Source organism: Pterocles gutturalis, unplaced genomic scaffold, assembly GCF_000699245.1.
Source record: "Pterocles gutturalis isolate BGI_N339 unplaced genomic scaffold, ASM69924v1 scaffold12493, whole genome shotgun sequence".
Lineage (NCBI taxonomy): Eukaryota > Metazoa > Chordata > Aves > Pterocliformes > Pteroclidae > Pterocles > Pterocles gutturalis.
The window spans coordinates 324-25,554 of NW_010123176.1; the positions used below are offsets into that span (position 1 = coordinate 324).

The 25,231-nt window shown below is 38.8% G+C and overlaps 1 protein-coding gene across 2 annotated transcripts; it reads right to left on the bottom strand.

Annotated features, from left to right (window-relative positions):
- Positions 1-1,076: 1,076 nt before the first annotated feature.
- On the bottom strand, positions 1,077-25,041 carry PRLR (prolactin receptor). 2 transcript variants are annotated; one of them, XM_010077803.1, is made up of 13 exons: positions 24,970-25,041; positions 19,640-19,753; positions 18,417-18,549; positions 16,111-16,280; positions 15,137-15,303; positions 13,413-13,554; positions 11,790-11,922; positions 10,387-10,556; positions 8,964-9,133; positions 7,836-7,980; positions 3,739-3,838; positions 2,758-2,827; positions 1,077-2,141 (listed from the first exon to the last, which is right to left on the bottom strand). In XM_010077803.1, exons 2-13 carry the CDS (start codon positions 19,707-19,709, stop codon positions 1,116-1,118), a joined length of 2,496 nt encoding a protein of 831 aa, XP_010076105.1. In that variant the 5' UTR covers positions 19,710-19,753; positions 24,970-25,041; the 3' UTR covers positions 1,077-1,115. The 2 variants fall into 2 exon arrangements, with proteins under 2 accessions (XP_010076105.1, XP_010076106.1); XM_010077804.1 differs by lacking the exon at positions 24,970-25,041 and having other exon boundaries at positions 19,636-19,745.
- Positions 25,042-25,231: the final 190 nt, after the last annotated feature.

A 25,231-nucleotide genomic window follows, 5' to 3' on the forward strand; every position in this document is an offset into this window, starting at 1 on the left:
AATGTCTAAGAATGCAGGAGAACGCCATTCCATTCATGACTGGCATCAGAGTACAAATTCAGTGGGAAAGAAGCTTTGCTCTCAAAGCTTGGATTCTATTTTAATTTTGTAATTACAGGTGATAAAAATGTGAAATAAATAATTTACAATTCAAATAGTAATACATCTGCAATATATTAGAAATATAGTTTAAAAATTACTTCGTATTCTTAATTAGTATAAAGTTTAATTTTAGGCTCTTTATAGAAATGGTAGCTTTATTTGTTACCGCTCTCTCAGGAGAAGGAAACAAAAGCTCCTGAATAGCTAAATAGCATTGGGAATTTAAAAAATATTTTATTTTGTCTTTTTTTGGTAATAGAAAAATAGCCTTTAAAAATACATTGTTAAACATATGGGCTTGTACTAAAGTAGAATTGTATATTATATACAGTAAGGCAATATATCAAATATTGTCCTGCTTTTTTTTTCATGTGTAACTTGATTGGACTAGGGTATGAATGGGATGCAAATTTTCTGTCACATTGAAACCAAGCAAAAATATATTTAGAAGAATTTGTTATTTTACTGTAATTTGTTGAATATATTATATTTTATATATGATTTGTCATATATAAAAGCTCATTTTTTCTTAAGGATTCAGAAAAAATATAAATAAAATTTAATTGAGTGTCAGAATGCATTCAGAAGAAAATATGTTGTAGATCAGAATGCTGTTGTGCAATGATTTATCTGATTCAGGAACTGCTCAGATCACTATGGTGTACTGACTGACCTGTAACAATTTTAATCTTTGTTGATTAATCTGCAGTATTCCCTCAGGTTTAATCAACTAACAGGAGCTCTGCAGAGCTGAATGTACAATGTATTACAGTTTACAATGTATTTTGCATGGCAGATAATATCCATTTCCTCATTTCGTATGTCAGAAACATGTTAATTATCCAAGGTTTACTTCTGTGATTATTACCTCAACCCACAGGTTATTTTATTCTGTATATAATACACATAGGAAGCTAGGGTTTTTTAAGGAACTATTTGCTAGGTGTTTTGTTTTATTTTTTTTTTTTTTTTACTGTACATAACTATTAAGTATGTACTGTACCAACTACTGGTTATTTAAAGGAGGGCATAAAGGAAGATGGGTCCATGTACTCTGATCCACTGGTCTCTCTTTTGCACTCACTTGGAACCGTCAGACAGTAGCTTATATTTTTCTCAGCTTGACTGTGCTGAAGGTTCTGCGGCGTTTCCATTGTAGGTTCTTGAGACACAGATCTGTGCTGGATTCGTGAATGTGGCATTAATACTAGAATATTATGGTCCACAACTGTTGAGACTTTGGTATATTCTTTGCTGGTTCCTGGAACAGTGTATTTTTTGGTCTTTCCACTATTTTCTTTATGTTTCAATAATACTGCTGGCTCCTCATCTTGTCTGACTTTGTGAACTTCTACATAATCCATTAGTTTAGGATTCAAAAAAGGTGTCTTGTCATTAGGTCTGTTTTGTTTGACCTGTGCTGTGGTTTGGTCAGTTTTGGAATGCAAATTCTCCATCTCTCTTTGCTTTTCCGTGTCATCGTGGACAGTTTCAGTGATAGGATATTGTGACTGATGCTTTTCTTCATTTCCCCCCAAAACCGGTGCAATGTTCACATTTGTGGTACTCAGTGTTATCTTATATGCATCTACAGTACTGTGGTAGGCAAACACAGGAGGCTGATTATTAGGTAACTGGGCTGCAGGCCATGTGGATGATTTTGTACTCTCGTTGTCAAAAAGCAGTATTTTCTGTTCTGAGGCTATACACTGAGTTTCCCAGCTCCTTTTTCCTCCTTTATTTTCTTTAACATCTCTTACGTCTTGTGTTTGAAGTGTTGATGGAAGGGCATGGGACTCCCTGCACTTCTCGGAAAGCAGAGAAGGGCTATCGCAGCTCCCTCGGCCTGAGTCACTGTCTGTTTCCATGGGTAGCATTTTTGCATTTTTACTAGGATGACCATTGTCATGGCTTGGCATGAGTTGCTGATCCTCACTGTCCTCCACCTCCAGATATTCTATCAGTAGTTCGTCACAGTCTGATGTTGGAGGGAAACCATGGCAACCAAGAGCACTCAATAATTCTTCAGATTTTCCTGTCTAAAGGCATAATAAGTAAGATATTTTTTTCCCTGTTAACCTTAGGATTTACCTGACTAGAAAAATACTGAACAATCTACATATTTTATATACAAATGCTTTAATAGTTGTATCAGTAGACCTAAACTGGATTGCTATGGCTGCAGAAAATAGAAGAACAGAAGAAAATTTCTTGAGTTCCCTCAGTGGGGAGACACAATACCAGAATTCATGTTTCTAAAATGGGAGGACTTAGGAGCTTTTGGCAGGTATGGCTCTCATGGGTTTAACATGAAGGAAAAGGAGAGGAATGATAGAGCAGCCATGTACTGTCTCCTCGGCATGGCAAGAGTCTGTGGACAGCAACTTCCGTAAGAACTACTAGGAAGATCACCCAGGCATTGGCTTTTGTGGTGCTGTGGTCACAAACCCTGTTCTCAAATGCCCTCCTACTAATCATGCAAGGCAAGACTCTGTCTCGTACATACCCTCCACACAATCAGCCTGAAAGCGTTGCTTATTTTTAACACTGATTAAATTAATTGAAGCTGTTTTACACTTTATTATGGTAATTGTGTCTGCTAATGCATAATTTGAGAAAGTAATGGTAAACTCTTTTGTTATCAGTGGTACTCACCTCCAACAGATGTGTATCTATGCCTTTTATCTTTGGTCCTGGAACTGGCGGTAGGATAAAGGCTATCATTCTGAAAAACCAGAACAAACACACAAGGTGTAAGTACGGGCCCTGTCTCTCTATTTGTTCTCCCAGTTCCTTGGAATGTGTCTGACTTTTTAAACACTTTTTCCTTATCTGATACCTCCTTGTTGGACCTCTGTTTCCAGTCTACCTCTCAAAACAGGTAATTTAGAAATCTAGTTACAGTTCATAAGTTACCCTTAGATGTATTCCTAAGAAAGAGAACAGTACAAAAGTTATTCAACTGGAAAAGTAACACTGCTACTACCCTTTTATTGTCCTTTGTCCCTTAACCTCCAGTTCTCTAATACTTCATCACTGTCCAAGAAACAGCACTGTGGGGCACAGCTCAGGAGGACTGGTACTTGATAATCGACTGACTAAACAAGATTTATGATGAATGACTTCCGATGGCTATTTCATCAACAGTTTATATCTCTTTCTTCTACAGACAGAATTTTTTGCAAGATTTGTACAAAAATGTTAATCTTTGCAATATCTTTCTCTTTCAGATTTGATTGAAATTAGCCAGTGTTCTAATAAATTATCTGTGGAATTGACACACAGGTGGGCAGTAAGACAACCTCGTAATATAACCTTGTTTCATTTAGCAAATTAGGGCAAAACCAAAGGGCATGTCTTCTACAGGAGCAGGGATGCTTCTTCAGATGATGCTTCCTGAATACTTCCATGGCTAACCAAGATGGTCAGATGTCTTTACCAATTAAGAATTTAGCCTGGTTTATCTAAAGAACAGAAATAGCTCTTTATCAGCTGCAAATTAAAAGTCAAACACCTGTAACATAGTCTACAAGATAACACAGAACCTATAGGAAATTGAATCAAATGTTAGAAGTCTGTTTTTGAAAAGTTTGCTGAGATTTTCAACTCCATGCAGTTGTGAAATTGGTGACTTACCTGTACCCTTTCAAAACCATTGTCCAGCTCATGATTAAACATATAAGAGATGACAAGACACCAACGATGATCCACACAACCATATCTTTTACTCTAAAGTCTAAGAAACAAAAAGAAGTATTTAAGGACACACATAGAATCATATAATTATAGAATGGTTTAGTTTGGAAGGCACCTTAAAGATCAGACCCCCTGCCATGGCAAGGGGCACCTTCCACTAGACGAGGGTGCTCAAAGCCTCATCCAGCCTGGCCTCGAACACCTCCAGGGATGGGGCATCCACAGCTTTCCTGGGCAACCAGTTCCTGTGACTCACCACCCTCACATTAAAAAATGTCTTCCTAAATATCTAATCTGAATCTGCCTTCTCTTAGCTTAAAACCATTACCCCTTGTCCTGTTGATACACTCCCTGATAAAGAGTGCCTCCCCATCTCTCCTGTAGCCCCCTTTAAGTACCTGAAGGATGCTATAAAGTCTACCCAGAGCCTTATTTTCTCCAGGCTGAATCTCTCAGCCTGTCCTCATAGGGGAGGTATTCCAGCCCTCTGATCATCTTTGTGGACCTCCTCTGGACTCGCCCCAACAGGTCCATGTCTTTCCTGTGCTGAGGACTCCAGAGGTGGATGCAGTACTTCAGGTGGGGTCTCATGAGAGCGGAGTAGAGAGGGAGAATCACCTCCCTCCACCTGCTGGTCATGCTTCTTTTGATGCAGCCCAGGACACAGTTGGCTTTCTGGGTTGCAAGCACACATTGCCGGCTCATGTTCAGCTTCTATTCTACCAACACCTCCAAGTTCTTCTCCTCAGGGCTGCTCTCAAGCCATTTTCCTCCCAGCTTGTATTTGTGCTTGGGATTGCCCTGGCCCATGTGCAGGACCTTGCACTTCGCCTTGTTGAACTTCATGAGGTTGGCATGGGCCCCCCTCTCAAGCCTGTCAAGGTCCCCCCTGTGGATGGCATCCCTTCCCTCCAGTGTGTCGACTGCATCACCCAGCTTGGCGTTGTCCAGTAAACTTGCTGAGGCTGCACTGGATCCCACTGTCCATGTTGCCAACAAGGATGTCAAGCAATGCTGGTCCCAATATCAAACCCTGAGGAATGCCACTCGCCTCTGGTCTCCACTTGGACATTGAGCCATTGATTGTAACTCTTCCAGTGCGACCATCCAGCCAATTCCTTATCCAGCAAGTGGTCCATCCATCAAATCCATGTCTCTCCAATTTAGAGACAAGGATGCCATGCAGTACAGTGTCAAAGGCTTTGCACAAGTCCAGGTGGATGATTGTCCCTGCTTACTGCAAGAGGTTTGACTAGGTGACCTCCATTGTCCCTTCCAACTCAAACTATTCTATGATTTTCTGATTCTATGTCAGTTGCTGTTCCCTTATCCACCAGTGCTGTAAGCCCATCATAGAAAGCCACCAACTTTGTAAGGCACAATTTGCCCTTGGTGAAGCCATGTTGGCTGTCACCAATCACCTTATTTTCCATGTGCCTTAGCATAGTTTCCAGGAGGATCTGCTCCAGGATCTTGCCAGGCCCAGAGGTGAGACTGACTGACCTGTAGTTCCCGAGGTCTTCCTTATTTCCCTTTTTAAAAATGGGGGTCATGTTTCCCCTTTTCTAGTCAGTGGGAACTTCACCAGACTGCCACGATTTCTCAAATATAATGGATAGTGGCTTAACAACTTCATCTGCCAGTTCCTTCAGGACCCACAGATGCATCTTGTCAGGTCCTGTGGATTTGTGCACCTTCAGGTTCTTTAGATGGTCTTGAACCTGATCTTCTCCTACAGCTGGCACTTCTTCATTCTACCAGTCCCTAACTTTCCCTTCTGCGACTTGGTGGTGTGGCCTGAGCACTTGCTCGTGAAGACTGAGGCAAAAAGTCGTTGAGTAACTCAGCCTTCTCCATATCTTGAGTAATCAGGTGTCCCATTTCCTTTTGGAGAGGGCCCACACTTTCCCTAGTCTTCCTTTTATCACTGATGTCCCCGTAGAAGCTTTCCTTGTTGCGCTTGATACCCCTGTCCAGATTTAATTCTATCGGGCTTTAGCTTTCCTAACCTAATCTCTGTCTGCTTGGACAGTTTCTCTGTATTCCTTCCAGGCTACCTGGCCTTGCTTCCACCCTCTGTAGGCTTCCTTTTTGTGTTTGAGTTTGCCCAGGAGTTTCTTGTTCAGTCATGCAGCCCTCCTGGCATTTTTGCTTGACTTCCTCTTTTTTGGGATGCATTGCTCCTGAGCTTGGCGAAGGTGACCCTTGAATATTAGCCAGCTTTCTTGGGTCCCTTTTCCCTCCAGGGCTTTATCCCGTGGGACTCTACCAAGCACATTACTGAAGAGGCCAAACTCTGCTCTCCTGAAGAGGCCAAACTCTGCTCTCCTGAAGTCCAGGGTAGTGAGTTTGCTGTGCACCCTCCTCACTGCCCTGAGGATCTTGAACTCCACCATCTCATGGTTGCTGTATCCCAGGCTGCCCTTGAGCTTCACATTCCCCACCAGCCCTTCCTTGTTGGTGAGAACAAGGTCCAGCATAGCACCTCTTCTCATTGGCTTCTCTATCACCTGGAGAAGGAAGTTACCATCAATGCATTCCAGAAACCTCCTGGCTTGCTTATGCCCTGCTGTGTTGTATCTCCAACAGATATTAGGGTGGTTGAAGTCCCCCATGAGGACCAGGGCTTGTGAGCGTGAGGCTACTCCTAACTGTGTATAGATGGCCTCATCCGTTTGGTCTTCCTGGTCAGGTGGCCTGTAGCAGACCCCCACTATCATGTCCGCTGTCCCTGCCCTCCCTTAAATCCTGACACACAGGCTCTCTGTTGGCTCCTCATCCATCCATGATGATGCTCCATGCACTTCAGCTAGTCATTGTCATAGAGGGTGACACCCCTTCACATCTCCCCTGCCTGTCCTTCCTAAAGAGCCTGTATCCCTCCACTCTTAACACTCCAGTCCTAGCAGCCATCTTACCATGTCTCCATGATATGCCAAAAGATCAGAGCCCTGCAGGCTTGCACATGTCTCGTTTATTCCCCATGTTATGTGCGTTTGCACAGAGGCACTTAAGTTTGGCCCCCAATGAAGCTGACTTACTGTCTGAAGTGGCTGTAATTCCTTTGTGCTGCTCTTCAGGTGCTCTGCTGCTGATCTGTGATCCTTCTCCAGGCTCTGGGCATCTACTGCTGGCACTCGCATCAAACTGGTAGGAGTGGGATGGACTGAGGTTCCCCACCCCCAGCAACTTTAGTTTAAAACCCTCTTCACCAGCGTGGCAAGCCTATGACTGAAGATGCTCTTCCCCTTCTAGCATTTGCATAATCAGCATGCAAAAGAAGTCTCAAATTACTTAATTTTAAATATAGGTCTAAACTGACAAATTTGGTATTGAGTCTAGAGGCCTCTACTAGCACAGGTGGATCTGAACAATTATTGTAATATCTGATAATAAATATACTTTTTATTAATGGCACTGTGCAGGAAATAAACTCTCTTGGAAAAATGACACAAAATTGTATGAAGAGGGAAATTTTGTCACAGCCAGTTATAGCAATTGGGTTCAAGTCCAATTATGCCAGTATGGTAGTCATTTCATTATCAAATACATATCATACAATTAATTAAATGGTGGGTTAAATGATGTAGGAGGGGATATTTTTAACGATTTCTATTGTAACTTGACATTTCTTACACTGAGGTGTTTATTTCAAATTCATTCCAGATAAAGAGTAATCGAAGAGCTGTTACTGCCTCAGGGCAGCCACGCTTTGGTGTCTGTGTGGCAGTTTTAATGCAGTTACTGGTATTTTTTTAATTAAAAACTGCCATCATGAGAACAAATGAAACAATAAACAGAAAGGACATGGCTTAAAAAAGTAAATAAACTGATTCACCTCCTTAACTCCAAAAAGTAATTAAGGGGAAAGCCAAGTTGGTATAGTGCTAGGATGCTGAGAATTCAGTTACCTTAGCAATGATGTTTTTACCAGTCTTAGGGAAACTATGTGATGTCAATCTGCACAAACAGCTAACGAAAGTATTACATGAACTTCTGTGTAATAACAATTACTGAAGGGATGTCGGGCCACTCACCAGTAGGGATCTGAATATACTTTTCCGAGCTCCATTCACTCCACGATCCATGGTGGTCTGGTTTGCAGTGAATCTGTACAATGTACTTCCTTCCAGGATTTAAACTAAACATTTTATATTGTGTTTGCTGTCCAACAAAAATAGTCTGGAAATTAAATAAAAATCATAAAATGCATAGAAAAATGTCTCAATTTTATATGAAAATCACAGCTAGGTTTAAGGCTTGATAACCAAGTTGGGAAATATAGAATGAACCTTCATAGCTTCTTAACAATTGTTATGCAGGCATGGAATGACAGTACCTTTATTTTATTTCTGTGGTTCAGCTTTCTAACATAATTCAGTGTGAATGAGATCTGGTTCTGGTATACTGTGCAAATTAAACTACTACAAAAACACATCATGAGCATACGGCAAATAGGGAGAACTGTGGTAATGGTGGGAACTGCAATGGTGAGAGGAAGAGAAGGAGGCAAGAAACAGAGATGGGGAATAAAATGCAGAGAGAAAAGAAGAAATGTGGAGTTGGTGTAACTGCGCAGGGTAGCAAAAAGGGTATCTTGCAATGGCCAGGGGGCTGGGAAGTGCAGTGGCAGGGACAAGGAAGGAAGAGATAGAGACATGGCTGGGAAGTATTGCAGCAGAGAAGAAAAGGATGCAGCCAGATACCAGTAACTGGAGTCTTTTAGTGTGCTGCTCAGTTGTTTGAGTTACAGATCCTGGCTATAGGCTATTATTACTATGTAGCCGTGACAACTAGTTCCTAATGACTATTTGTACAAATTTGAATTATTTTACATGTCACTGAGCTTTCTGTTACCCAAGAAGTGCTTGTGGTTAAGAACAAATTATCACAAAAGAAACCTATGAGAATGAACAATTTAAACTGTAATTACAATATGATTAATATGTAATGGCCAGACTTAGAAATAAGTACTTAATCACCTGCTATCACACAACAGCATCTGAGATACCAGTATTCTCTGTAGAAAATCATAGATCACACTAGCACTTTTGAAAAATGATGAACTATTCAGTGTGCCTGCTTCATTACATTCAGGCATGGGACCACACTGACAAAATTTAGTTTATCAGAAATAATCTAGCAAAAACTTGCAAAATCCTTACCTCCCATTCCTCTCCTTCTTCAGGCTTTAGTCGCAACTCATATTCAAGGGTAAGCCATCCAGACCTGACATCAGCCAGAGGGGGTGGAGACCATGTCAAGAACAGATACGGTTTTCTATTTACTGGCTTTTTTAATTCCAGTGTTACATTCACGGGAGGATCTGGCTGTACTGTTAAAACAAAAGAACCAACAATAACAGTCTAAATGATGTTTTGCTTGCATGCTAGGAAGAAATAGAAAATTATGTGAGTGGTGAGTTGCCACTTCCATTGTGTCTAGTAATTTAGAACGGGTGCTGAAATTCAAGGATCAAGAGTTGCCTGATAAGGTAAGCATGGCTTTATGAATGTGAAGGAAAAACTGAAGAACAGTAAAAATGATTTGCCTTAATCATTTATCACCAGAAATACTTTTTTCTTACATTACCATTTGTTGTTGCTTTTCCCCACAACTGTGTTTCAAAGTTAACATCTTTAATGCCGTCTTATGAAAGTTGTGTTTTACCATAATCTTATCCAATTGGGATAAATATTTAGGAATGCTGACAATACAGATGTAGCTGATGAAATTTGCTCTTCCCCCCCATCTTTTACATTCAGGAAACAACAGCATAATCTCTACATGCATATGTAAGGATATTTTAAAAATATAACAAACCAGTAATGCTAAAGCTCTGTCTATACTTCAAAAATGAACCAAAATGGAACACACATTTTTGCTACAGTCTGGCTTGCAGCTTCCTCAGTTCAGAAGCAGAGCTTCTGCATATTGTGTGTGTATTTTACCAGTGTCTGATGCAAAGCTTCATCAAGTAAGTTGTCAGGGCATGGAGGTAAAATGTAAAGCTTTTATCCAGCAGCCCTTTTCCAGCTGCCAGACTGCTGGCAGCCAGATCCTTGATAACAAAATTGTTATAGGTAATAATGTTCCATTCCCTTAGAAAAAACCTAAATACTTTTCCACAGTTACTCTGTGGAAATAGTCTGAGAAAAGATATTGTCAGTACACTGCTATAAAAAGCACTAATTCAGCTTCTCTTGGGTCTGGAAACTACTTTTAGGTAATCAAATTTGAATATTATTAGTTAAAAGATCAATTTGATTTCAGATGCTGGTGAGTGGAAAAAGATTTTACCTGGATGATATTTCTTAGTGCTTGACTGAAAGAAATATGGAAAACCAATAAATGGTTGCAAAAATGCAGTTTTAAAGCTTTTAGCATTTGTAGGCTTTCTTTGAAAATGAAATGGTAAAGGGATGAATATTGATTTATTATTACACCAGATAAGGTCTTATTTGTTCTTACAAGTTTTTTAACTTGGATATAATTTTATATATGAGAAGAGCTGGAATCAAAATTCTTGTGTCAAACTCCATAATTTTGAATTAGTTGGTTCCACAGAAAATACTTTTTATCTCTTACCTATGTAAGTCACATCCACATAATGAGGATCAGAGATGTTACTTCCCATTTCATTAGTTGCCTTCACAGTAATATTGTATATGGTCCAGAAAGAGGTGTGCTTTTTATCAAAGTAGCACGAATTGGGGCCTTCAGTTCTGTAATCTGGACATTCATAAACTTGTTCTTCTCTGAAATGAAATAATCACAGTGATTAGGTTATACAGGCTACAACACCTGACTTTGAATACCAGTAGTTCAGCATTATTTAGGGCTGGATCAGATTTTTCACACCTGGCAATGTGAAGAAAGTCAGAAGACTGCTTTCAGACTAAAGAGACATTGGACAAAGGACAATTCCAGAACGGTAGTAAGCATTTCCCCCCTTAAATAAAGACTATAAAGCCTGAAGAATTTAGGCTGATTTAGAAGCAGCAGTGGGCTAGTAGAGTGCAGCTCTTACTTTTCTGAATGCCATTGCCCACTGCATAGCTCTTACAGGTTCCAGAGAGCCTGTAGGAGTGATTGCTGAAGTCTTCTAACCCATCTATTAACACCTGAGTATTTCCAATATTAATTTCACACTTATATGTTCCACGTATTACATTAATATGCTTTCAGAATCTATTTTGGTCTTTCATCACCTGTTCCTCAAAAAGTCTACTTTGTACCTGTCCTCCAAGTCCATTACGAAGCTTCCCAAAGGGAGCAGGGATAGGAGAGAAAGTTGAGTTTCTAGTACTTGTTTCCAGGCTCCTCTGAGATGCACAATAGAAGAGAAAGTTGTGGGCACACTCTGCCCTGGCTGGCTGGACCAGTATCTGTCTTTTTCCAGTAAGACCTGTCTCTCAGCTGACAAGTACAGAGTTTAGCCTCCAGTTAGGTCAGTGCAAGGCTGAGCAGTGCTGGGTGAACCAAAAATAGTTCACAGGACCCAAACAAAATATTGACTACTCCTTTAAAATCAATGTTTATCACTTGATCTAAGTTGCAGGACCAAGATTACTGCAGAAGCCAGGAGGCATGGCCTATGAATACTCATGCAAAATAAGCATTATCAGAAGATGAAGATGAAAGTTTTAACATCTGGTCATTTTGGAAAGCTTTATTTCTGGGGCTGCGTGGCTGAAGAGCTACAGGACTGTGCATTTGAATTGCATACTACTATGCAGTTGCTGCACTGTGGCAACTTTCAAGGCAGTCTGTCTTTTAAGGCAGAAGAATTCTCAGAAATCAGAAAAAAATGACATTATAAAGAGATCCTATTTAAACCTTACATATGTTGCTGATAGTGCTATTCCAGAATATGTCACTTGGACAAAACCACATGCTGTGGAAAAATATTTCCTAAATGCAAAACCAATCAGGATTGATTTTCCAGGTCCTTCCAATAAAACACTGAATAATTATACACAGCTTATTACCCTTCTTTGCTGTAAAGCAAAGTGTAGTTAGTAGGATGTCCTCCGTCTGAACCAGGTTTCCACCAACAAGTAAATGTTTCCTTTTCTGGAGAACGGCATTTTATTATTGTAGGCTTTTCAGGAGGTGACTGTCCTGTAGGAGACAAAGAAATGAACTAACTAGTAAGTTTAATGCATCAGGTCAACCCTGAATTAATAAAACAGTGTCAAGCAGAGCACAGTAAAATACTTTTTTTTTTTTTTTTTTTTTTTTCTACAAGGAAAGAAACAGCTTTGCTTCATATTAGCAAAGGAAAGAAAGGACGGTTCAGTGGCTTGACAGCAGTCTTCTTTGACCTGGACTCAAAATCCTTTCCACTGCAGCTATGCTGAGGAACTATGTTTTAGTTCCCCAGCTGTGGCTCTGCTCTGCCCCCGAATCTGATAAGAGATGCTCAAATACGTCATAGCAGGTTCTATAGAATTATTTAAAATACACTCTGCTATCCAATCTGTTTTCTATATAAACCATTTTGTTTTCAATACCTGTGCTTTAAGATACTTCTAATTGTTTAACAAATACGCTGTAATTTGTTTTGGCTTTTACAGGAAAAAAAATTAAGAATGTAAGTGCTTGCCCATTTGTTCATGTCCTTGCCAGTAATTCTCTTCTGAAGTACCTATGCTGAGCTGACCCCAAAGATACAAAGAAGCAGGTCTCATATTTCCTTGTAAAGTGATGTTATGCTCAGCACTCAGGCTACTTGCCGGATTGCTGCCGAGCAATTTATAATTATTTGGATTCCCAATTATGTTTTTATAGACTCAAGCAAAGCACTTAGAGTAGGGCAGAGCAAAATACTTAGATTTTGAATAGGATGATGCTAGTCAAAACCCTGAAGTGACTGAAACTTTTGCAGTTATGTATTTGTGGCAAACTATGGTCCTATTACATCAATAATATATATTTTCTACTATTTAGAGTAGGGACATTGATTTTCCAAATTTCTAATTGCCTAAGGCAGATCTGAAAATGGGACATTTAAAAATATTTTTCTATTAACAGTACTTCAGCAATCTCCATGTCAAATAATGAATAATACAACTAGTGATAGAAGAAGATTTGAGACAACCTGCCTAAAGTATCTGACAACAAGATACAATGTCATGCATATTTAATGTGTCTACTCAAACCCAACAAAACACAGATAATTGTTTCCATGTGATGGTGGCTGCAAGTGTTACGCTCTGTTAAACATGGCAGTGCTTTCAGTCCAGTTACTAATGAACAAATTCTTACACAACTACAATTACCTAATACCTATAGCTACAGATGAAATCAACATGAATTTTAAATAGAGGGACGGGAACAATAGATTATTTAGGCACACTTGTACCAGAAGTGACTTCCTAATAAATCCCAGCCCATTTGTCATAGCCAGCTTCAGCAGAGGATACTGAGGGGATCAACAAGACTAAACAGGCAGTTACACACAAAGTACAGTAAGATGCACTAAGCTGTTCCTCCAGCTTAAGTATCTGTGTGAGGAACTGGGTTTTCAGGGTTGCCATTTAGGCACCTTTCACAACACTGAACTGGCTAGAATTCAAAAACAATTAACAGAACAGTAATCTTCCACTCACCACTGGGAATCTGAATGCATCTTTCAGAACTCCACTCACTCCATTCTCCAAGGTCTAACATGCAACGGACCTGAACAACGTACTTCACCCCGGCTTGTAACCTCATCACTTTGTACTGTGTATGCACTCCAACAGATATTGTCTGGAAAAGAAAATAGACTGGAAAAATAATAAAGAATTGGGCCATTTTAACAAATAAACCATAAAGGAGTATGCTTGTGTCACTGACTTCTGAAAGGCATGGGTTTCAGTTGGGTATTTTATAAGATGTAAATTACAAAGAAGAAAAGGTAGTGACTTAACAGAAAAACTCACTTCAGTGACACTGAGATTCTGATACTCAAGAATATATTTAACTGTAGGCTTCTTGCAAGTTACTGCTCCATCAGATCACAATGCAAGGAACACTACAGGTAGTCCAACTCACAGATAAACCCTCTGTGTAATGCTTCTTAGTTGCTAGTTTTAGTGCTTCTTATTAAGTGCCTTCCTCAGTCCCTTTGAATCTTTCTTAAGAAGTCCTTCAAGACACAAAGCTTTCTCCATCATTAAGGCATCAACAATTCAGGTAGCACTGAAGCCATCTGACTATGACTTTAAGAATGGTATTTTATTCCAGTATCTCAGCCGTGTGAGTAATGCGGCCCACTCCTAGCAAAATGGCAACAGCTAGGAATGTCAATGGAAAAAGTGTGTGTGAGTAGGACACCCCAAACTTTCTGAGATTGATGTTACCCCCAGTTGATCATGTTGAAGAGAATGATGATGACAACTGTCCTCCCAGTTAAGCAGTAATTAAAGAATAACAGAGACTTTGGAAACAAAAAGGGTCAACTTGAAAAGCACTACTAAAGCAGTATGAAAATTTGTAATAGTAGGGGGAGACTGAAAAGTTCAGCAGTAGCTGAAGTTTTGTTTGATGCTATCAGCTGTTCTGCTATAGCATCATGACCTCTCTCTGGGCCAGACAGAGCAGCCTCCCTCTCTGATGCTGTGAATAGCTGCACTCCAGACTGCACGGGCTGCTGCAGGCAGGAGCTCACACCTGGGTGTATGCATGTGACTGTGTGGGTGCTTTCTCACTGATGGGTGTCTTAGTGGACTGTAAGAAGGGATGTGGGTTCACATTAAGTTAAAGCATCAATGTGCCCTGCAGAAGTGGGTGTAAATGGTGGAATTCGTACTCCCAGGAGGGTGGGTTGTGCTTGTAACCTACCCTTCCTGGGAGAGGGGAATTTCTGTATATAGCATATTTCTGGAACTAGTTATAGAAGTGTGTTTATAAATTTGTAGGTGTCTATTAAAAATTTCTAAGTGCCAATATTGTTATTTATCTGTTGTATTGCTGATACTGACCTTGACTGTTAATTACATCATAATGAATCAATAAATTGTTTTGATCCTGATTTGGTTTAATCTATATGAACTAAGCAGTGTCTTACTGTGATGCTTGAGAACAGACACATTAATGAAAATTACAATTAAATATCATATCACTGGACTAATGATTCTTTTTTTAGTATGTGACGTTAGGACAACTATACAAACACCTTGAACTTCATTGTCTCTGCAGAGCACTATGGTATTTTTCTTTATTTAACCAGATTTGGTTACATTAATTTTTCTATCCTTACAGAAACTAAAATTTTTATCATAACAGTTAAAATCAGACAAGAAAATTCATTGAAAAGAGCATTTATATAATAAATATATTTTTCCATTACCTCCCACTCTTCCTTTTTCTCAGGTTTTAGTCGTAGCTCATAGTGATATATGTGAGAATTAGAGCTGACATCAGTTAATGGAGGTGGAGACCATTTTGCCCAAAGGTACATTATGCTAGCAGATGTTTTTGTTTCTAGAGAGAGGTTCAAAGGAGGATCTGGCTGAACTGTATAAATGAAAAGTTTGCCATTAATGATTTAATTTTCTCTCAGAAAAGGCACCTCCTTTACAATTTTGTACTTTATCATATTAATTTTGGATCATTCAGCACTTCTGTAAGGGCATAGTACAATATCCTTTTTTTCCTTTCTCCCTAATAATGTTTAACTGGCTACTGATTTACCACAGTATCAACAAATCTCAAACTTTACTCTGAATTTGTCAGGGTAAGAAAACACAAATCATGATTTCATTAGGCCACTCTTGCAAAATTAAAATGTCAGATTTTTCATAGCTAAAAAGACTAAGTACATTTGTCATTACAGTGTGTAGATGATGTGTATGAAGAAAGTGGAATGGAGTTAGGAATATGAAATATTACAAAAAGCCCGCAGAGTGCTTAGTGCTTAGTTATTTTTACTCTTCCAAGACTGCATTGCCAGCAGCCAGAAAGATAGTTACATTTGGAAAATTTAGATATCTTAAACTAATTTGAAAGACTTACAGTCTGCAGTGCTAGGAAGCTAGAAAACTGTCACTGAGTCCAACTGAAATACTGGAGATAACTAGAAGCCAGACCCAATTTTTCAGACAAAGTTAAAATGACAATTAAATACTTAGTTACGTAATTTATAAGTAAAATGCACTTTCCACATAAATTAAAGATGCATATTTTATATCATCTGTAGATAAACACTCCTCCATAGCAAGTTTCACATAACGAAGAAATAAATCTTTCACCACTACTTCTTCTGGGATTAAAAACCACATATATCTGCAACTAGTTTGTTTTCCATTTCATTCTCTTTTTTACCTATGGAGGTCACATCCACATAGTGAGGATCCGAGCTGTTACTTCCAATATAATTCGTTGCCATTACAGTGATATTATATGTTGTCAAGGGATTAGTGTGGTTTTTTCCAAAATAGCAGGAATTGGGACCTGATGTTTGGTAGTCTGGACATTCATATATTTTTTCTTCACTGAAATAAAATTATTTAAAAAGTTAAAAGGTTAGAAAATTAAGCACAGCAGATAATACTCTAGTAATGGCTTAGACTCAGCAAATAAATTTGAAATGTTTAACTTTAAACCTATATATAATCCCACCTCTGGAAAACATTTTTGTGAGTGTCAAATGCTATTGTCATAAATGCTTCATTGCTATTTTCACTGCACTTTTTCAGGATGAATGCTTTTATCCCCCTTTTTATACATAGGAATATGTCAACAAAAAATGGAAAGAGAAATTTCCGGAGACAGCACAAGGCAATTTTAAAACATGTTTAAAAGCAAGTTAAAAGGCAAATTAAACACATTCACTTTGACTAAGGAAGAAAAGTTTCTAAATATCTTCTTTACATATTTCCCCTGGAAAGTAACCTGATGGGCCCTATGGCAGAGGAGTGTTTTATTATTTTGTTTTCAGCAAGATGTTAATTTATCTGGTTTTTAACATGATCATTATCACAACTGTCTCAACAAAAAATATTTGATTAATTCATGATCTCTTACTTATTATCTTTATATGAGTCTGTGGCTTTTTGTACTCAATTAAAGCTGAAACGGGTGATGTACTCAGAGCCTATCCCAGGTGTGAAGAATTGCACAAACACAAAGCACCAGCTGAGGGGGTTCAGGGATGCACTTTAGTCCTACTGTTATGCTCTATGCACCGCTAATAACAAGGTCTCTTAGTTTCCAGGCAGTTTTGTCCCCGTTCACAAAGAAAAGATGGGAGTAAGGAGACGGTATCTGAGAGACAATGAGGTAAGAAGGGTAGCTGTGGCCCAGATCTGGAGTGCTTGGCAGTGCCTGCTGTTTACCCAATTTAATGAAGTGGAGAAGCACTCCTATCCATCCCTAAGCAGGACTGTTCTGGGCTGTGATAGATATGACTTAAAATGTTCATTAAAATTTGTGTTTTGATTGAGATTAAAACATCTGGACTTTCGTAAAATAAAAGCTCTCAGATCATTGTAGAGTGTGGTAATTTCATTAAAGGCTGCACCTTTCCTGATTAATTAATATAAAATGATTTGGAGTTTATTTCACTGAAGCAAGGAAGTCTGAGGCTTTACCTGATCTATTTTGAACTTCAGTGGATTTATTCAAAGAAATTTAGTCTCTGAGCCTCCCTGCATACTTGTTCCTGTTCTGAGACCTCTTGTTTTCAGGAAGAAAGGGCAGTTGTCCAAACAAGCACACGTTAAGCAAAGTTTATAAAGATATACACATTTTATTCTTAAAAAGGATGAGGGAGTGACAGACTTTACCAAAACAGTAGCTTCTGAGATGCAATACCCACGTCTGATCTTACTCCCTTTTGGGAACCGTGAGGTTGGCTACTAATCCAGAGGGGAAGCAAAGACTCTCTACAGATTTTCTCCAGATGGGGGTTTGCTGTGCACGGCAATGGAAAAAGTTCCTCAGCAGGGCCCTGAGGGCACCACCAGCCTCGCTGCCCCTGCCCGGCCTCCCCAGGGCCTCCCCACGCACTGCCTGGGGCCCAGGTCCCCATTTCAGCCCACCACAGAGGGGCTGGTCTCCAGCTCCCCACAGCCGTGCCCTTCCCAGCTGTGGGCCCTGCCATGCCAGCCTCAACACCCAGGCTGACATCCTGGCCCAGCCTGGCCTCAGCCTATGCCTGTCCCCAAGGAGGTGCCTGACGCCTAGGGCTGTGTTGCCCCCAGCCTGTCCCACTCCCTGGCTGGGGTGGAGGCATGGGCCCTGGATGGGGCACTGCCCTCCCATCCCAGGGGAGCCCGCATGGCCCCACAGTGCCTTGATGCTCCCCTCCTCAGAGAGGGACACTGTTCAGCTAAAAGTGGTGTGCCTCCTGAGAAGGTGGACAAACTATACCTTTCCCGGCACGTCTTTAGACCAGTGAGATTTTAGGGCAGATGAGTTTCAGTAGGGACAGGCAGAAGGTTTAGGGCTGGTAGTATTCATGCTTTCTTCCAAATAAGCAAAGCCATTCATCCCATGTAGCCCCTGTTGGCTGTCTGAGTTTAAAAATGGATTCATGAAAGAACCTTTATAAATTAATGTTATCATTCCCTCATTCTGTCATAATCATCCCTTGATCACTTACAGAGTATGTATGCACCGCTTGTTACCTGTCCTTGCTGTAGAACAGGGTGTAATTGGTAGGAAGTCCTCCATCTGAGCCAGGCTCCCACCAACAAGAAAACGTTTTCTTTTCTAGAGAACGACATCTTGTTATCTTAGGTTTTCCAGGGTATGATTGACCTAGGGAAGTGCAGAAATCCAGCTAGTTGTTAGAGTTGGACAGTATTTTTTGTTGTTATTGTTGAATGACAAATTCAGCAAGGAATGCTTTTTTGAGGACAATAACACCATTTGAAATTATGGACTAAATTTGGCAAATAAATCTGCCTGGAAAAAGGGTCACAACTTTCAGAAAAGTAAATATATTTTACCTCAAACTTCTAAAATAGCTGCTAAAATTATTTTACTTCTCTTTTTCAAATGAAAATTTCATTCTTACCTAAACTTAAATGTGTACAGTTATCTCCAAATTAAATTAGAAAGTGGAAGTAAATGTATGACCTTTTGTTTTTTCCTAAAATATCCAAAATTGTTATCTTCAGCTCATCTTAAAATTAAATTTCACTTTCAGCTTTGTAACCAAAGCAATATTCAACTATTGCACATATTTGGGGTAAATCATAGGTAAGACAAGCAATAAAAAGAAGGGATCAATGGGCTGGATGGAGTATTTTGTGTATTGGCAACCTTAATCTCTTAATTAATTATTTAAATAGTCCCTAATAATCCCAATACATTTAAGAATATCTCATTCGCCAACATTGGACACTTTTAAGATTCAGCTGGACAGGGTGCTGGGCCATCTTGTCTAGACTGTGCTTTTGCCAAGAAGGGTTGGACCAGATGATCCAACCTGGTATTCTGTGATACTAGTCATTAACTGCTACCAAGAACATAGACCATAAATTTATATACATTTTGACATGAAAAGCATGTGGCTTTTCAACCTAAGCTTACCCTTATTTCAATAAAATTCCATACCATTATTTCTAATAGTGTTACTCTTCATACGATGCTAACTCCCAAGAAGGTAACAAGAATGGAGTGATGGAGTGAGTGCCTTTTATCATCACCACAACGTAATAATTAAATTAATACTACAAAAAGGAAAGAGGGCCCAGCCCATTTTAAAAATCTCCTTACAAAACTTAAAAACAAAGTAATTTAAACATATATTGGTGGTGGTCAAGATAGATTGGGTTAAGCCTCAGACTTTTCTGAAGAAGGTGTTTTAAGGAAAAACAAGTGTTTCACGAAGTGTTGTACTTACCAGTCAGATCCACCGCAGTCAGAAGAAGTAGCAAAATAATTTGAACTGATGATGTTAATTTCTGCTTCATGATGTCTGCCTCTCCTCAGGAGGAAATATCAGATCAAGGGCTCACTGAAAACTAGGCCATCATGCAAAAGTCAATAATAATGCTTAACATGTAATAACTTATCATTTGGCTTGATCAAAGTCCTTTTTGAATTGCAGCTAATTGATTCTTGTTATTCCTCAAAAAGGTGCGGCAACACCTACAGTTCCACTTCAGAAGTAGAAAACCTGCATCACAGAGTAGTAAGTATGTCTTCCGGGAGGTCTTTGAACAGTCAGCAGTGCTAGGATTACAATTCCATAGCTTTAACAAATCTTGCATATTTATTTGGCATCTTGGGATACTGGGTGCTTTTCTTAGAGCTCTAACTTTTAGACTCATTAATTTACCTGAGAAATCAGCCTTTTAGTAACGAAAAAAGAGTTTTTATCAACGCATTTGAACTCTGAAAGTCCTGAAAACAGAAGGCAAATAGAAAAGATACAAAATTTATTTAGAAGTCTATGATTTTTGAGCCCATCTCATGACTTCTGAATATTTTGGACTGGTAATGTTGAATTCAAGATCACCTGAGCTGAAGAATGCTACTCTTTCTGTGCATTCAACTCATTGTTTTTACTGCATTTGATTTTGCAGTAAAGTGGAAATGCCAAGATCAGAGAAAAGAAACCAAGGAAAAGGTAGCATAACTTCACAGTTCATTTGTCAGGTGAATATGCAAGACGGGATGCAATTATACCTCTTTCTTCAACCTGTAATGGCCAGAGGCAGTGTTGCCGAACTAAATACAGAGGTGCAAGTGGGAAGCCACCCACTCCCTGCAGTGGGCTGACACCACTAGATGTCCTCAGAATTCAGGTTACATCTCAGGGTGATCAGGAGTCCCTGTTGCTGCTAAATCTATTTGCTTGGCCTGAAGAAAAGATAAAATGACTTAAAGCAAACCTCCCGCTTCTCCCATCAGTATACTTCCTGCTTGGAGATGGTGACTGGAGTCAGCTATTACATTCTCATTAGCCAACCTCACTCTTTGAAACTGAATAACAATTTACTATTTAAATAGGGAACTCCTTATCTCAGCTTTTCACTCCTACCAAGCACATCTGACAGGTATTTGTATGCTTGAAACCCATTCAGTGTAGTACAGTGTGGGAACAAGCTTTCTCTTTGCTGAGGAAAAATTCTTTGTGGTTTATCAGATGACTCAATTTTCATTATGCAATTCATTTTTGTATCAAGAAACTAATCTGTCAGCATACAAATATTTTTCAAACGCAAAGGCAAATGAAGTATCAGTTAATTTAACTGAGTCTAAAACATGTTTACTGTGAACAATGTGGAGAACAAGAGTTGGCTACATTTCCATATACCACTTTCAGTCACATTTCATGCATGTAACTGAGCTACGGGCTGCAAAATTGCATCTGGGTTAGTTTTAAAATCACTTAGAGCAATCTGTGCATATATAGTCAGGAGAACAAGCCATTTAAATATAAATTACCCTTCTGTGTAAGCACATGCAAACTTTATGACTGTAAACAAATGCTAGGCACAAACATTAGTGTTTAACTGGAGAAATGAGCTGAAAACTTGGTGTTATACAATGTGGAGCACAGACCATTAAGCTAATGCAAGAACAAGGCACATTTTTCTCAAGTGAAGGTGAAATAATGAACAACAAACAGTAACTATTTCGTGTACATATGATACCACTGACAACATTTTATTATTTCTAAAAATAGTTGGAACATTTGCAAAATACTGCACTTTCAAACTGAGACTCGCACTGTGCTTTGCTATAGGGAACTGGTACCATGATTATTTTTTTTTTTTTACTTTACACGTATATATTTTCTGTGTGAAGAATTGACTGATAAGAGGAATTGATTACAGTGAGTAAAAGAATGAAATTTGTCAATATGACAAAAGACAGAGGCATAATCAAGAAAGAGCTGTATTAGAACACTCTGCAAGGAAAATGGAATAATTTTTGAAACTGAAGACCTGAAGAATCTAATTAATAGAAATAGGATGAAATTATTGCATTTAAAAACAAGTACTTTTTCCTTGTGAGCATTTGTTTTTTAAAAATCAGATGACTGTGAATGACTTCTGTAATGTGGCTGTGAAAAAGAGCAGAAGGAACACGGACCTGTTAGTGCCACACACTAAACTCTATGTACAATTCTGGTCACCTATACTTGGGGAAAAAACACCAAGTTAACCTATTTAGAACAGACTTAGAACACAGCTACAAAGATGAGCAGGGGACACAGAGGCTGTCTCATGATGGCAATTTAAAGAACTGGCCTTTTACTCCATGCAAGGATGGCTGTCTTCTAGAAACATATCAGGAGATTAGCATCAAAAGAGGGAAAATAATCATGTGTATACTCTAGAAAATGCACAAATAGATGGCCATAATTAGATCCAAAAATTAGAGAAAAATGTTACTATCACAGTAGTGAGTTTCTGGAGTAGACTTCCAAACACAAAAATCCCATGTAGTTTTCCCAAGTAGTCTGATCTATTATGAAATATATATGACATGGTTGTTTGTGATAGCCAAGAACTGGGCTTTGTGATCCAATGTGTGCTTTCCAGGCCAGTGTTTCAATTCAGGTTAAATACCTTGAATTATTAACAGCTAGAAAATGGTGCAGAAGTATGAGACGGCTGGATGTCCTATTTTACATTCAGGATTTAAAGCTTTCAAAATATTTCTATTAAAGCATTATCATAACCTCTCTTTATTTAGAGACATACTTAAAAGCATCTTAGAAAAGCTTCGTTCTGGTATTTGTGTTGCTTTCTGAAGGAATGTAAGCAGCAGCAGAGCAGTGGCCAGGAGGGTCCAGGCATATTAACCATACTCAATTTGTTCCAGTGCCTGTGTTTCCATGGTTGCCTGGTATTTGGTACTTGTGGTTCAAATACTGTTTGTAAGGGTTCTGGAGATATTTTTTTTTAATACTTTCTTTAATAGAAAAAATAATGCTCACTTTGTCATAAATGTACCAAAAGTGCGTCTCCCCTATCCACAACATGAAAATGTTTTCATTAAAGGGTAACTAGCATTATTGAACATGCTGTGAGGGAATGCCTCACTTTTAAGACTGAATACATTCTTTTATGAGGGACACAGGGGACACTGATTTGCCAGAATGTCATGCAAAACCAGGGGTTGAGTAGCTGATAATTAAAAGATCATAAGCCTCCTTTTTGAAGGTTTTGATCTAATTTCCTTGATGGAAATGGAAACCATTGCTGAGGTTTTAGAATGCACAGAACTGCTAGATATTCCTGTAAAATAACCCTACTCTGCCACTAATAATATTATGAAATTGTAGGTTTGAAAACTGTGCTTACAATGCTACTAGAGGAAACTCAAAGTTAAATACTGAAATCAGGTGCTCTGGAGCAGGATTGAGAGAAAAATGTCCTTGTCCTAATTGAGTTCTAGTTCTTACATACTTTCCTCTCTCTTTTATGGCTATGCTGATGGATATATTTATTGAGACTGACAGAGAAGTCTTTACTCAGTTTTGCAGAGAGAGAAAAATTTTCTATCTGCCATGTTTTCAGGCTTTCAGGAAGGGGAACAACTGTATAGCGCCCACTGGCAATGACATCATGTGCATCACAAGCTTTGCGTGTGCTGCCAAAGCAATCTAAAGCCCAAAGTACTTTACCAATCTGTGCTGAAGAAAATTCACATTCCCATTAGTTATGATGATAAACAACGTTTGTCTTTCAGGCCTAGAAGAAGGCAGTTTAAGGAGTGTCAAAACACAGCAGTTTATTACCATTTGAAAGGCTGAATTACAGCCTTATGAAACCGAGTACAAATACAGAACAGGATAAAGCAAGAATGTGCTAATCTGCTACACCATCCAGAATCCTACTGGCCACACATTCAACTATTGCATAAGTCTGCCTTCCCATGGTCTGTTCCCAAATGCCAACACTCATACAAGTCCTTAGCCAAGACCCGAGCGTTGCTATCATAAGATGTGTTTCTGAATGACAGCGACGGTTGGGATTATACTGAAAATCAAAGCTGTGGATGTGCAGTGTGTCCAGAGCTCTGCTTTCCCCTCTCTGAATGAGACCTAATTGGAAGTCTCCAAATTCTGAATCCCTCAGGCACCCAGTACAGCCTTCATGGAGATGTATAAGCTTCAGAGAAGATAGGAAGTTCAGACATGCACCTGATATGAATTTCTTGTAACTGATTCCAGGTGGCTGCTTTTAGCATGTAGGTTTTGTAGAGTGCTTTGTGAGGGTGGTTAGTTCCTTCTGTTGGCTATGTAAGGGAACCTAGACATCTAATTAATTTCTTGGGACAAAGCACTTAATATTTCAGTGTTGCATAAACTGGAAGCACCTACAAATTCTTTTAGATTTCACCTGAAAAGCCTGTATCAGTTTTTTTTCTAATATATTTTTTCCTAAATTTCTCTCTTAAACAAACCTCCTAACAACTCTTTGTAGTCCTTGCTTTGGTTTGCAGTCTATATGTGATGATGAATGGAACAACTTCGCTCACTCATGGAGATGCACTCCTCAGTCTGAATGACTTAAGTAATTTTTGAAAAAGAAAAATCACAAAACCCCAGATTCTTGAAAATATTTTAGACACTTAAATCTCCATCAAAGTATGTATACACTTAACTCCTATTGATTTTACAGAACTGAGCCTGAAACTATTTTTAAACTTTCAACATCTAAACTGACAAGAGAAGCCAAGACAACAGGAAGAAAGCACCATTATCCCTACTTTACCCATGGGGAACCAAAACAGAGAACAGTGAAGTACTTTGCTCAGACTCATACGAGAAATGTAACAAAAGCTAAAGACTGATCCTTTCCTACTGTTTGTTTTTTTTTTCTTTTTTTTTTTTTTTTTTTTCTGAATACCACCTCTACTGCCTTTTTTTCCCAATAAAACATGATTTAGCTAACCAATCTTCCTCCACCACTTTCACAGCTCCTGAATATTCTACTTTCTTCCCTCATGGTCTGTACATTTAGCCATAATTTCAGGATTATTATTCTTACAGCAGTCTTTTACAGACAAGAAAAGCATAAACTTAAAGAATAAAATTTTAGAGTTTGAAAGTTAGAATTTAAATTAGAACTTGAAACTTGATTTTGAAATAGGATGGAAATTAATCTCTACCAACTACTGAGCACAATGCCACAGTAATTTTCTTGTTATAAAATTTTATATTTCATGACTATACTATATATAAATAGTATTTAAAGTCCAGTTTTTTACCTAAAGGATTCATGTGTACGAGGAAGATTTTTGTTCCTCTCCTTCATGAATGTCAGATCACTTGATAACCTGCAGGAGAGAAAAAAGAGTAGTTCCAGGATTAGTATAATATTGGAATATCACTATTTTCTTCCTAAAAAATACAAAGCAAAAAAAGTCACTCTTTGTATTAGCTGATACAGATACTGACACTCTAGGTCAATACATTTAAACATCGAGAGCGATAGTAACTGTGGTAAAACACTCTGTCACTGTACACTCT